Here is a 14,692-nt window from a genome sequence, read left to right on the forward strand (position 1 = left end):
AGGAAAATCTGTCAGCTTCCACCGTCGGTCATTGTTTTAGCCAAAGAGGTCTTAATTTGAAGACAAATCAGAACAAACAAATCAGAGAGACCAGAATTTTCAGAAATACATGTTCACAAGAATCAAAGCCTCTGGGAGAATGTCCTATGATAGATGAGACAAAAAATTAACTTTTTGCTAAGGCACATCATCTGTATGTTCATGGACAGAAAATGAATGATATCAATAACACTGTGAAACATGGAGGAGGCTCTGTTATGCTCTGGGGCTGCTTTGCTTCATCTGAGTCAAGCTGGGCGTACACTGTGCGATTTTCGGGGGGATTTTCCAGTCGTGCGAAAATCTTTCAGCCTGATCATGCTGCTGATCAGCATGGAAGGGGTGCAATGAGTTAAATGCAATTCTGTCTGTGAAATTGACAGACCGTAGTAGCCACGTTTGATCAGCAATGTCTTTTTTCCAAATACCTTGTTTCCTTTTCCTTTTAGGGCTTTCAGCACAAAATTGCACAAATTGCCAAGGTAGCGCATTTCACTATAGTGAGCTTAATATTCCTCTTCTATTTGTTTGCCTTCCGGATAGATGCGTCAGAGCAGCTCCATCTCACTGTGGAGCTGAGTCAAACTTGCTTTTTAGTTGTGCAGTGTGAGCAGGTAGATCACATGAGAGCGTCGGGTCAAACATAAATCGTGAGCTGTGAACTCACACTGTACGACGGAACTGGAAGACACTGTTTGCTTTGTGCAATGATTGAAAAAATCGCGCAGTGTACGCCCGGCTTCAGGTTGTCTGAATCTCTGCAGGGTTGAAGTAAATCTCATGACTATCAAGAGATTCTAGAGAAAATGTGCTGCCCAGTGTCAGAAAGCTTGGTTTCAGTCTCAGGTCACAGGTTTTTAACAGGATAATGACCAAAACACACAGATAAAAACAGCCAAGAAAATATTGGACTATTCTGAAGTTGCCTTCTATTAGACCTGACAGAAATCCTATTGAGCATCTTTGGAAAAAGCTGAAACACGCCGTCTGGATAAGGCAGAGGAGCAGAAATCTCGGTAATGGATTCAGGAATCATTTTATTGTGGTGATCAACTCAAAGGTTGGGCAGCAAAATGTTAAAGGTGTAGTGGAGGGTGTTGTTTTTCAGTGTGGATGAGTGAACCTCCTAATTGTCAATCATGGTGGTGATATGTGTACGTAAGACTGTCCTACGTGCTCCTCCCCGTTTTCCCTTACCAGTGGTAAGTCTGACATAATGAAAAAATAGCTAATCTTCTTTTGAGAAGTAAGCTTGTATGAGCAATTTAAACAGCTAATTTTAAACAGGCCGTGCACGTTTAGAAATAGGCTTGTGCATGCTCTCGCACACGCTTAATAGGCGTTCCCTCTCGGGAGCTGGTACAGGGTTGTGCATGTGCAACCTTTTTTAAAACGTGGAAGAGGTGGAAAATTCATGAAAATCCTCCACTATACCTTTAAAGCTACAGTGTGTAACTTTTAGCGACATCTAGCGGTCAGACTGCAGACTGCAGCAACATGAACATCTCCCCCCACCGCTTCTCCCCCCCAACAGTACGGCGAGCGTTAAGGGACAAAATGTCTTCCACGATGTCCGCATCACCTACCTTCTCAAGTAATGAGGTTTGTTTACATAGATAATTTTACAGATAGTATTTCATTAGTCTGTGTAGGGTATAGATTTCATGTAGACTTAAGATAATAAATATACCCGTTATTTTTTCTACATCGTTGTGACGTTTTGGCGATCTCGCAATCGCTAGTTTGTTGGCTCTGCGCTGCCGTAGCGCAAAGATGTCTGCCTCCATGGCTGCGAGACCCGCTCCTATGTAATTATAAATAACGAATTCTAAGGCAACGCAAATATTAAGGTTAAGAGGCTGAGCTCGTAGATGATGATAAATAACATAGTTATGTATAATATATCACATTTCTGACTGTATATCCCTGTAATTATTACACACTGTAGCTTTAAGTGAAGCAGCTATTTTTGTCCAGCCCTGTTTCAAGTTTATTTCTTTAAATCGTTTTTTTAAATTATGAATGAAAAGATGTGTCAGACATTCATTTGTTCGTTTTCACAGAATTTTTATTTATCTTTTGCTTTTGTGAGATTCAAATTGTTTCCATGACAATTGTGTGTATTTCTTTCATCAAATGAAGGCTAACAATACTTAAAAACAGATTAAAAAAGTATTTAAAAAAAAAATTCATCAGTGTACTTCCCCTTAATTTCAGCTGGTAAATAAAATTTTTATTTTTTTCCTTAAAATGAGATACTTAGATGTGATGCACTTAGATAATTAACTTGTTTTTTTCGTAATTTAAATGGAAATCATCTTATACTATTGGAAGATGGTATTACTTACCTGCGCAAGTCAGTTTTTATTAAATAAGTGAATGTTCTCTTATTTTAAGAAGGTAAGACAATTTGCAAGTGGAGTATTTACATTTAAATAAGCAAAACAAAAACTAAGTAATGTTATTTTAAATGCATAATATTTAATTATCTTAAATTAAGGACAAATACTAATTATTTTTGGGAATCATATTTACCTGCTCAAATACACTTATTTTAAATTTTTGCTATATTTGCTTGCTATTATAGTTGGTGTTGTTTGGCTGCCTGTTCCTCTGGTTTAATCATTTATCTAAAAACATGAATTAATGGACACACCAATAGGAATGAGAATCTGCATTTATTTATGTGTTATTTGTTGGCGATGCGATGACTCTGCCTACCTGTTGATTGCAGTGGTGTTGCTGTGAGATAGGCTTCAGATCCTACATGTGAATATACAGTAAACCACTTGGTAACTAGTTTTAGCCTTTTTTTCTTTTAGGAAAGTTTATAGGGATATTATTTAAACACTATGTCAAAGCTCTTTAGTAAAAAAGATTAGGCATAATTTCATTTAAAGCGGTTGTTTGTAGCAGCATGACTCACAAAGTGACATCTAAAAAAAAAGGTGAGATGACACCTATAAGTACAGATAGTAACAAACCAAGCACACAGATGACTGGACATTTCTTGTAACTTCACTACTGAACCATATTTTATACCAACATACTTACTAGTTTGTTTGCCTGAAAGCTAAAGCAACATCTATAGAAGAACTCAGTCAATTTCCAGACCTCTAGGCGCCATGTGCTTAAAAACATTTTACAAAAGCCCGATGAATGGCAGAAATGACATAAACACAGAAGAACCGTGACTTTCAGATGGTGTGTGGTGAGTCACACTTTTCAGCTACACTTGGAAGCTGCTCTGTAAAAGGAGGCTTCAGATATTTGTTCAACCACAAAAAAGGAAGAAGACTGTGGCTTTCATGGTTTTTATTATTGGGGGGTTCATAGAATGACCATCTTCTTCTGACCCTCTATTCCAAGGAAATGCTTCATCCTGCTGCAGGATAGAGATGCTGTGTGAGCTATCAGCCTCTGTAAAACTAAGCAGTGATTTGCACCATCATACAGCTTCAAAAGGAGATATTTCTTACTTTAATAGAAATAGAATCAAATAGAAAATCCCTTTATTGTCCAAAAATGGGGAACAAATAAGTATTCTACTGTACAGTGTTTTTCCAATATAAATGCTCTGTATCGGGAGATGCTGCAACCCTGATGTGACAGAGAGCCTTACCTCTGGTCAGGAAATCTGGAACAAGCTGCTGTATATAAGCGTCTTTCAAAGTTGGCTGTACTAAATCATAGATTATCCAGAGTGGATCTCCTGCCTCTGGACGTCAACTTTTGGAGTTTCTCTCAACGAGGAGAGCAGATAGAGACAAGAGATTCAGTGTACAATCTTTCTATGGGTAAAAGTGATTCATTTAAGTTTTTAAGGGAAATCGTTGACATTTAGAGGGAGTTTGGTTTATTACGTATCAAAGGGAAATTGTTGTTTACAGTAGAGATGATGCAACCCAGCGTAACCCATTCAATGTTTCCTACACCTTCTTTATTCTCTCAGGGTCAGAGGAAGGCTCTTGTCCATGGAAAGCTCACAGGTCTTCCACAGTAACGCTTTTTTATTCAGCTTTTAATCATTTTGAAAGGAGGTCTATATTTTGGATATTCTAAATTATTCCATAACAATCATCTATAAATCCAAAAAATTACTTTTTATGTCTGGTCAGATTGTAACTTTTTAGGAAGATAAAGTTTTGTAGACCTCCTCTGCTTTCTGTTTGGTGTCATGCTGAACCAGAACGGACTCCTTCCAACAAAACGTCCCGTCCTCCTCTGTTCCTCTCTTTCTGAGCCCCTGAAAGAAGCGTCAGCTCTGCCCTTTGTGCCGGGCGAGGCGCTTCCTGTCGCTTGATGCTGTGTTTGCTTTTCTGAGCCGCGCTCCCAGAGAGCTGCTGTTGTCCTCTGCTGTTTTAGCATTCACATCTCTCCCTCTTCTCTCCCCCCAAAAACCCTCCCATCGGCTAACCTCTTTTCCCTGAATTCAAACATACCTACTGACCCTCGATTACGATTGGCTGGTTCCAGACCACCTGACACCTGGAAATGCCGCCTCACACAAACTGTCCTCAGCTGTCCTTTCCTCGGATCAGCAGCTTATTTATGTCTGTTTTGTTCTTTGAGTGAGACTGACCCCCTGCTGCTCCCCCAATGTGATGTTTGTGTGTCGGTTTACACATGCATAACCCAAGCTCTGTGCATCTGAGACAGCTGTTAGAGCGAGGTTGGCCTTTGGAGGAATGTAAGCCTTTCTGTCCTTCACCTACAGCAGTGACAGACAGACATAAGATCTGAGCACCTGTTGATAAAACTTCATTCTGACTGCATTTAAAATGCTCAGTTAGGTAGATTTGATTGAAGCTGGTGTCGCTGTGATGCTGCACTGGTGCGATCATGAACCCACATGCTGATATTAATGATGTTCATCATTTTGGGATTAGCACCAACTAATTTAGTGCAGTAGATCATATCTGAGCTGCAGAATTAGACACACTTGTGTGCAGCCATATTACAAGAGATGCAATGAGAGGACAGCCTGATTTATTCTGGTGGTAAAGTAATTTCCTCGTTTTCTTTTTTGTTCTATTCCAGAGATCTTCAACAGGGGGGGACCCCCAGGGGGTCCACGGAGGAACTGCATGGGGGCCGCAGAGCTTTGGTTGATTCGTTTTTTTTATATTCCCCCCTGCAATTCTTTCCACTAATTGAAATGTCTTTAAATCCACATTAAGATTAATTGTTACACACTGTATTAAACAGATAAATGGAGGCAGAAGATGTCTTTCAGTCATCAATGCACACATTCAGCGACACACAGGAGCTCTTTCAAGCTGGACACCGTTTCATTCACAACACCTGTCCCATCAACCAGGAATCAGAAATACTTTAATAATCCCAGGGAGAAATTACTTTAGTTACATTAATCCACCTGTGATAGAGTGACTATAGAACCAGATTGATAGAACACTATTTCATTCAATATATATAATTAGGGGGTCCCCGCTCCATCTCGCCATCAGTTTGGAGGTCCTTGGCCTGGAAAACGTTGAAGACCCCTGGTCTATTCTGTTTAGATGTATGTTGGACTAAAGCTCTTGTCACACTTTGAATGTTTAGACCAGCGTATGCCAGACATATTGAAAATCTGGCAAAAACTCTGGCAGGGCGTGCAGGTGGTGCAGTGGTTAGCGCACACGACCCATGTACGGAGGCGTTAGTCCTCGACGCGGCCGACTCGGGTTAAAATCCAACCTGTGGTCATTTGCTGCATGTCTCCCTCTCTCATACCCTCTTTCCTGTCAGCCTACTGTTGAAAAATCAAGCTACTAGTGCCGTAAAACTCCAAAAAACAAAACAAAATGCTGGCATACGTTGGATAAGTTATGGGTACGTTTTGTATAAGTTATGAGCGCGCTAAAACACGCTGGCACACGTCGACATATGACAAGAACGTCGAGAAATTTTGAGCATGCTTAAAATTTCCCGACCGATGCCACATATGCTCATATGTAAGCCGTAAGTTACAGGTAAGTTATCTGATTGTTGACAAATATTAAGTGTAAGTTACTTATAAGTCATGGAGTCATGAACTTGTGTCCAACGCATACCAAAGTATTTGACGTGTTGCAGACGACCGCTGAATGTATTTCTTACTTACAGCTACTATATAATGGCGTATTACCAGCATTTTGGTATGAAAGGGGGCTCACAGGAGAAAACTTTCAGTTCTCCTCCAGACTTCATCCCCATCATAGGGTGAGGGGGAAGGTGAGTGTGAAGGATCCTCCCTGTATTCATGGCCATGGCCAAAAAACTTCCTAGCAGACATGACGCTGAATCTGCTGCGGCTGCTAACCAACTTTTTTTCTGGGTGGGTGTTTAAAAGAAGCCAAGTTAATATTGCGATCATAGATATCTTTTTAGGACACTGGCTAGTGCATCATTTCATGGGTTTTACGCTGCCGTGCTTAAACCTAAGTTTTGGACTTGCTACGAATACTCTTATGTATACGCCCAAAATTGAAAAAATACATAGAAAGCTCAGCGTATGCCAGCATTTTAGGAGATTGTGGGATGTCAGGCATACGCTGATCATCAAGGTGTGACAGGACCCTAAGTTTGGAAGATTGTTTATTAATTGATAAATTGTTTAGGAGAGACAAGGCCTCATGAATGACTAAATGAAAAAGTCTGATTATAGTTCTATTTATACCAAGTGAAAGGCGTAAACTGAGAGGACTCTAGACTCTACATTGCTTAAAGTCCAGAGTGACATTTCTAAGGTAAGGGGTGATTTTGTTTTTAATTTCATCAGCTGGTCTTGACCACCCTGTCAGCTACAGTCGATGCAGCAGTCTAGCAGGAAAAAATAAAGTACAACATGCTTATTTCTGCTGATGTGCTTAATGAAGATATAAATATATATATATATATATATATATATATATATATATATATATATATATATATATGTTCCAGTAGGACTTGCCTCCTGTCCACTAGACACTGACACGGAAGTGGGTTTTCGCTCCTGTCCCGTCCCACTCCCACAGAAAAAAAATGTGTCCCGTCCCGATCCGGGGCCAGAGTAGAAATCTAAATCCTGTCCCGTCCCACTCCTGCTGAAATTACTCCCACTCCCATTCCGCTCCCATTCAGAATGACTCCCGCTCCTGCACCACTCCCATTCTTGTTGTCTTCAGTAACATTTCTGCCAATATTTTGAATCTGAATTTCTTTTGAGCGCGGGTGAAAAACTCAGAGCGGAAGCACTGTTGGTTTTTGGGTCGTGTAGTTTTTTTGACTCGCATTATAGTGTAGGCTTCAAGGAAAAAAAACTACAAAATGGCGGCGCCAGTACTGGATTTTTTTTCTTTCTATTTTATTTTATTTTTTGGCATCGATCCTATTGGTTTGCTCCCGCTCCCGTCTGCTCCCGTTAATGATTAATCCTGTACTGTCCCAATCACGCGATCGTTATTAATAATGACTCCCATCCCACGGGAATCCCGTGACCAGTGGGAATCCACAAAAAAATGTCAGTCTCTACTGTCCACACAGCTAACACTACCAAAAGCTGGTTCAATGGCCATGCTGTCACTGCGCTTAGTGGCCTGACCTGAGCTCTATAGAGAGTCTATGAGGTATTGCTGAGACCTGACGGTGCAGACCACCTGAAGACAACCTGAAGTTCTTGCTAAGCAGAACCAAAGCCTTATCTTCTCCATGCAATGCTGCAGTGATGCTTTAATTCATGCGAAAGGAGCCACAAACCAGTACTGGGTGCATAGAAAGGAGCATATATTTCAGAAACCCCAAATCATGTTTAAAATATAATTTCATATTGATAATATTTGATATTCAATTTTTTTCTAAAACAAAAAATTTTTGATTTTCATTTTCTGTAAGCCATACTCATCAGCATTACATGAAATAAAAGACGTGTAATTTTCCACTCTGTGCTTAATGGACACATATAATTAGTTTAATTTTCTAAAGTGAGTGAATTCAATTTCTATAACAATTTTTTTCTTTTTAAAGTTGCTACATGTAATGCTTATTTTATTCACATGCCTAACACCATACCAGTGTTTCCCTTCCTTCTACTGCTTTTAGCTCCACTCTAAATGTGCATCTGGTTTAATGCTGATGCTAACAGGCGTTCAGACAAATGGAGACAGTCAGAAATTCCCCATTTGTCTACAATCCCTCAGAGCTCAAGGCTTATTTATTATTGCCTTGGCTGAGTGATTTTAAATTTTTGTCCTCAGGACTCAGAGTTGTGCTGTTTTTTTTTTATCCTATCAGGCAGTTAATTGCATTCACCTGGCGTCACAAGTATGGATCAGTCACTGATTAGATTTGCAGAATGAAAATCTGCAGCGCTCTTGTCCTCAGGGCCAAGACTGAAGACCACTAGCTTCAAGCAACGGTAAACAAACACCAGGAAGCGCAGCACGTCTTTTAACATCTCTCTGGAGCTAATTCTGTGTACGGACAAAGCAGATGGACTCTGAGATATTTATTGTGCTGCTTTATCCCAAAAATATATATTTTGGTACAGCAAGTCCAACCTTATTGTGTCTTGCTTTTGCAGTTATGAAAACAAGTCTTAGTTTCTTATGGAAACAAAACCCGGCGCCCAGGTTGGGCTGGGAAGCACATATCCGAAACAAATTCACTGTAAATCTGGTCTCTTTTCTGTTTGCGCAACACTTTTTGCTGTGAGTATACTGCAGCTGCATACCTCAGTCTTGGTCTATGCCAAGTGTTACATGCAAACTCTATAAACTGAGATGTTAATGTTGGAGATGAAGCATTTTTTTCCGGGAAAGCAAGTAGGAGAGCCTCCTCAGCTGAGAGGCTGGTTCCCAAAGCTCATGAGAGGGATGAAACAGGAAGACCCCGTAAATAACTTATCTATCCAACGGGGAGTGTGCAACCTCTAAACAATGGGCTGCAGGAAGTCTTTCCTTCAAACTCCTCAAGACTTTTCGGGCCCAGAATACACTGAATGCACCGTGTACGAGGTGACAATTCCCTGCGAATCCCACAAAACAGCAGAAACTGGACGTGCTGCTGTGCACGTTCGTCGCCCACAGGGCAGATCAGAGAGCTCATCTGCAGCAATCGGAGTCTAGGAAGATCCTCTTACCTTCTGTTGATGGAAACACAAGCAGCTCTAAATGGACTGTAAAAAAACACAAAGTGAGACATAATAGCATTAAATTTTAATTTTCATGTTTTTTTTTCGTTGCTCTCTGACTTAATGGCTTTTTCATGGGCTGGTCATGTTGCCAAGAGGCGGTTAACTCCCTCAGCCAAATTATGGATGCTTTTTAAGGTCATTCATCCTGCACCACAGTGATTTTTCTCCCCTTCTGCTGCTTGTAATTAATGATTATTAATAAATAAATACTTTTCTCTGTCAACAGAATATTGATGTGACCAACTTCAGCAGCAGCTGGAGTGATGGCCTGGCTTTCTGTGCCCTGCTGCACACGTACCTGCCTGCTCACATCCCTTACCAGGAGCTCATCGGTCAAGATAAGGTACAACACCACAGGAAGCATGAGCGCTCTCATTCATACTGCAAAAAAAACATTTTACCAGAGAATAAAAGCTTTTGTGGGCAGACAGGTCAAAAAGTAATACTGTTTAGAGGTGCGGGAAATTAAAAAAGCAATAAAGGAGGCCAGGAACTAAATAGCTGTAATTCTGGACAGGAAAACCTTTAACATTAAATCTGCAGCAGGTTGGCTGCATCGTTTCCCAATCTGTTTTTAGGGAAATATTGAACAGAGCAGACCTGCCTGCACACAGGTTCAATATTAAGAGAATATATTGATTAGTCTACTTCCATATGGAGAGAAAAGGCTAATCATTTCAGAAACTCTGTGTAAGCAGCTCGCTAAATGTCCGCCTCCACAAGAAAGTAAAAATATTCCTGAAAAGGCTGTGAAGTTATGTCAGACCTATTGGTGGTGCAGTGACGCGATGACGGAAACGAGGGAACTGGACCTGCACACAATACTGTATGGGCTATAGCTGTGGTCATTTGTTTGATTGTGGAGCGTGCACATTTATCTAGAAGCATTTCCAATGATGGAAGCACCTCAGATAAATTGGCAGCAGTTTTTATTTGCACCTTTTCAATAGCGATCAGGTTTGTGGAGGTCATGACTAACAGCTGTAATCTCAAAAAAGAAGCTTCTCCAAAGTCACCATCAGATATTTCTATAAAGAATACTTTCCTTATGCAACCTGTCTTTTTAAAACTATACAGCCCCACCATGTTGGTTTACCACCCAGTCCAGATTAAACATGCTGAAGTTTGTGGTTGGAACCTGATTAAATGTTTAAAGCTTTTGCTCAGGGCTGTGACATTTAAAATTCAGGGCAAAACACATATTCTGGTTCCAGTAGCTTAAATAGAGCATCATAGCATTGGGTAGATAAAGTTAAACTCATCACAGTTGCTGTTCTTTGGGGTTTATTTAAAGTAACATAGTGAAGTTATTTTGCCTGTTTTAAATTGATCAAGCAGTAGCTCACCCTGGGTGCTACATTTTTATGACGGATTACGATGTCTTGCTGATGCACCGTTTGTTAATTTTGTCATGATTTTTTTATCGCTCATTTTTAAGGTAAATATAACCTTTCTGTATATATTTACTATAACACCATGTGATCAGGATTTAATCACTGCAAAATCATACAGCTGTCAACAGGCTGAAACAATGGAGACAGGCAAGTTGTGAAAAACAGAAAGTGACTCCTGGTGGGAAGTTATGCTGGGAAAATTCTGGGTGTTAAGTAGATGGCGCCACCTCTGTTTTTGTCACCTCACCATGCCCCTAGCTGTGGTTCTATTTGGGCTCAAAAAGGACGATCATGAAGAAATACGTTAACAATATATAGCCTTACTTTATCAAATCCACTAGATTTTGGTCTTTTTTTATTAAGGTATAACATCTGACTATGTACCTTTAAGCAGCATCTCCTCAATTAGTAGGTCAGTGTTTCATCAGCACATAATCAGGGACTCTGCTCACCAAACTTAAAGCTACAGTGTGTAATTTTCAGCGACATCTAGCGGTCAGACTGCAGACTGCAGCAACATGAACGTCTCCCCCCCACCGCTTCTCCCCCCCAACAGTACGGCGAGCGTTACGGGACAAAATGTCTTCCACGACGTCCGCATCACCTACCTTCTCAAGTGATGAGGTTTGTTTACATAGATAATTTTACAGATAGTATTTCATTAGTCTGTGTAGGGTATAGATTTCATGTAGACTTAAGATAATAAATATACCCGTTATTTTTTCTACGTCGTTGTGACGTTTTGGTGAGCTGCTTTGCATGGTGATATAAACAGACGAAGTAATTGTAGTCATTAGTTTAACAGCGAGATTGTGTTCGCTGGAAGAATATATATTCCCCGTTTACAGAGTCCAAGTCTTGTTTGTGGCACGGGGGTTACAAGGCAAGGAAGAGGGAAAGGAAGAGGGCAGAGAGGCCGGGGTGAGCGTGCAGCTGGGGCCAGGCGAGAGAGGGGAGCCAGCGGGGTGAGAGCAGAGGAGGAAAGGCTTGAAGATCTCCAAAGGAGCCGGAGAGAAGTAACCGAGGTATATATCCAGAAAATTATTTTACAGAAAATTACTGAATCATTACCTGTGAAACGTCAGGGACGTTGCTGAATAAGTATACTGGAGAGTAACAGCATCATCACGCAGCATGTTATTGTTTTAGACAGGTCTGAGCATCCTGTACTCCAAAAACTGCAGTGATATTAGACAATTGTGTGTAGGATTAATTACCTGTCCAAGAGAAAACTGGCAACTTGAGCGTCACTTTGAAAACCTTTTTCCTCCATCAGTGACTTCCATCGTGTAAATGCCGTGCCAATGTTGATCCGTGTTTTTTGTCGTTTCTTGTCACTCTTGCGTTTATTCTCGTCGTGTTTCCGCTTCTTAGATGACGGGGGTTCGGTGTCCGCCTGCTTTTCGTTGTGATACAGAGTAGGCATGATCCTCCATTCGTCTGATGTTTGGCCACACAGTGCCAAACAGTTTGCAAAGTCACTCACGCCTGCCGCCTTGTTTACCTTTCTTGTTACTGAGGCGCAGTATACCTGCTTCTTCTTCTTCTTTGGTTTCAGGCAGACTAAACGCTTCTCAGGCATAATACTGCCATCTACTGTTCAGTACCGTCTCAGTTCATCTCTCTCAACTTGCCGTAGTTATTTTCGAGCGTCATGGGAGATCTCGCAATCGCTAGTTTGTTGCCTCTGCGCTGCCGTAGCGCAAAGATGTCTGCCTCCATGGCTGCGAGACCCGCTCCTATGTAATTATAAATAACGAATTCTAAGGCAACGCAAATGTTATGGTTAAAAGGCTGAGCTCATAGGTGATGATAAATAACATAGTTATGTATAATATATTAAATTTCTGAATTTATATGCCTGTAATTATTACACACTGTAGCTTTAAGTGATTGGAAATCAATGCATTTACTGAAAGAGCGCATACGTTCAACATGTTTAATGCATCCTGTCTCTTCCTCCTTCACCTTCATTACACTGTTGAAGAAGGGGCAGGTTTACAGTTTCCACCACAACCCAGATAATGAACCTGGATAAATTTGACCGAGGGAATAAAAGCATGAAGAGCACATCCTCCCTTGTTGGTAAGAAGGAGTTTATGATGAAACCTGCAACATTCTTTTTAATTAAAGCAGCAAAGGTTGACAACGGTGGCATTTTGGTTCAGAAGGACCAACGATGTCCACCTATAGGCCCTCTGCCCACACAAATAATCCCTGACACCTTTAGCTAAGACGCTGAGATGCTTGCATGACTCAGAGCAGCTTCTACATTTCATTGTCAGTTTGCATCAGAGCACCAAGTATCTTACATGTGCGGTGCAAAGCACCACCCACCTTCAGACTCGATGCTGCACTTAAGTCCTTTCCTCTTTATGTCTCCCTCACACTCAAAAAAGCACTTTTTTTTTTCTAACCTGCCTTTTATGTTTTTTATCCCCAGTCTCCCTTTTATTATTATTTATCTGATTGTTTCGCCTCGAGAGTAAAGAAATTTCTGAACAAAAATTGCACATAGACGCATTGGATTTATGTGTGAATAGTGTGAGCTTGACAGAAAAGTGAAAACAAAACCCAATAATGGTCACATGCATCCTGTGTGGACTAGTATATTTGTCATAAGTTTTCTACGTCGTCCACGCTGCATTAAAACAGAGCATAAAGATAAATTACCAATGTTTGTGTGGTCATGCTGTTGGTGACAGCGCTGTAATGTGAACAAGCAGCTTGTATATACAGTGACGCTGCAAACAATATGCTTCCTCCCTGGGGACTGTGGGTTCTGTCACTTTGCTCCAACATTACAGCAATAGATAAACACCTTCGACCAGGCCTGACATGTTCTACGTGATAAATTAGTCGTGTGTAGGTGGGTGTGTGCGGCCGTGTCGCTGCAAATGTGTAACATGGAGCTGATGACTGAGACGCTGCATGGCCCATCTCTCTGAATAATTCAATAGACCCGTGTTGGCTTTAATAACTCTTTCTGAGTGACTTTCCCTGAGGCCCAAACACCCGGCCTTCTCCCAGCGTAATCTGTCCTCGCAATAATCCCATTACTAACCTGCTTCACCTTTTGTCATAGATACTTTTAGGAAGATAACACGGCAGGTCTACTTAGAGTTTAGGTAAAAGGGTTGCTAGGATTTGTCCCTGGGTGGTGAAGCTGGTAAAACAGCCACAGAAACAACCAAATTAATTCATTTTTCTAATTTTTTATTCAGGATTTATAATTTTATATATATATATATATATATATATATATATATATATATATATATATATATATATATATATATATATATATATATATATATATATATATATATATATATATATATATATTTTTTTTTTTTTTTTTTTAAATAACAAAAATGAGCTGAAAAAAGCTGAATGCTCAGACTAATATTGGTTCACCTAACTCATCTATCAAGGCAAAACAAAATGGCCACCCAAAATTACGGTGAAGAAAATGGGTCATTGGGTACATGCTCTCTTATGCAACTCTCTTATGCAATGCATATTTTATATCAGGAGTTAGGGTAAATTATAATAGTTTCTTTCTGTGGTATGGATTTTTGTTTGGTTGCCTACTCAGCTATGAAAGTACAGTTCACTGTCAAAATGTAGTTGTTTCTATAAAGTGCTCTGCAAAGGTATGCAGCCCCTGTGAACTTTTTGACCTTTTGCCACATTTCAGGCTTCAGACATTAAAGATATAAAATTGTAATTTTATGTGAAAAATTAACAAGGGGGGCACAAACATAAAGAGGATAGAAATGTATTGGATTTTTTAAACTTTTCTACCAAATTGAAAATTGGGTGTACAAAATTGTTCAGCCAGTTGAGTTAATACTTTACAGCGCCACCTTTTGTTGTGATTGCAGATGCAAGTCTCTTTGACTTTATCAGTTTTTCACATTGATAGACTGACATTTTTGCCCGTTCTTTCTGCTAAGCAGCTGGAGCTCAGTGAGGTTTGATGGAGGGTGTTTGTGAATTCTAACATTCTAACACCTGGATATGTTTATCTGTGGACCGTTCCATTTAAGATTTTCCTTTATGTTTCGGATCATCGTCTTGTTGGAAGATAAATCTCCAT

The 14,692-nt window shown here is 40.2% G+C and overlaps 1 protein-coding gene across 1 annotated transcript in view; it reads left to right on the top strand.

The window, feature by feature from the left end:
- specc1 (sperm antigen with calponin homology and coiled-coil domains 1) overlaps positions 1-14,692 on the top strand; it is a 110,417-nt gene that overhangs the window by 84,351 nt on the left and 11,374 nt on the right. Inside the window, exon 12 of the mRNA XM_038297610.1 lies at positions 9,423-9,539. Within this exon, the coding sequence (XP_038153538.1) occupies positions 9,423-9,539 (117 nt within the window). The remainder of the gene's footprint in view (positions 1-9,422; positions 9,540-14,692) is intronic.

Source organism: Cyprinodon tularosa, unplaced genomic scaffold, assembly GCF_016077235.1.
Source record: "Cyprinodon tularosa strain WSP-4 unplaced genomic scaffold, ASM1607723v1 ctg392, whole genome shotgun sequence".
Taxonomy (NCBI): domain Eukaryota; kingdom Metazoa; phylum Chordata; class Actinopteri; order Cyprinodontiformes; family Cyprinodontidae; genus Cyprinodon; species Cyprinodon tularosa.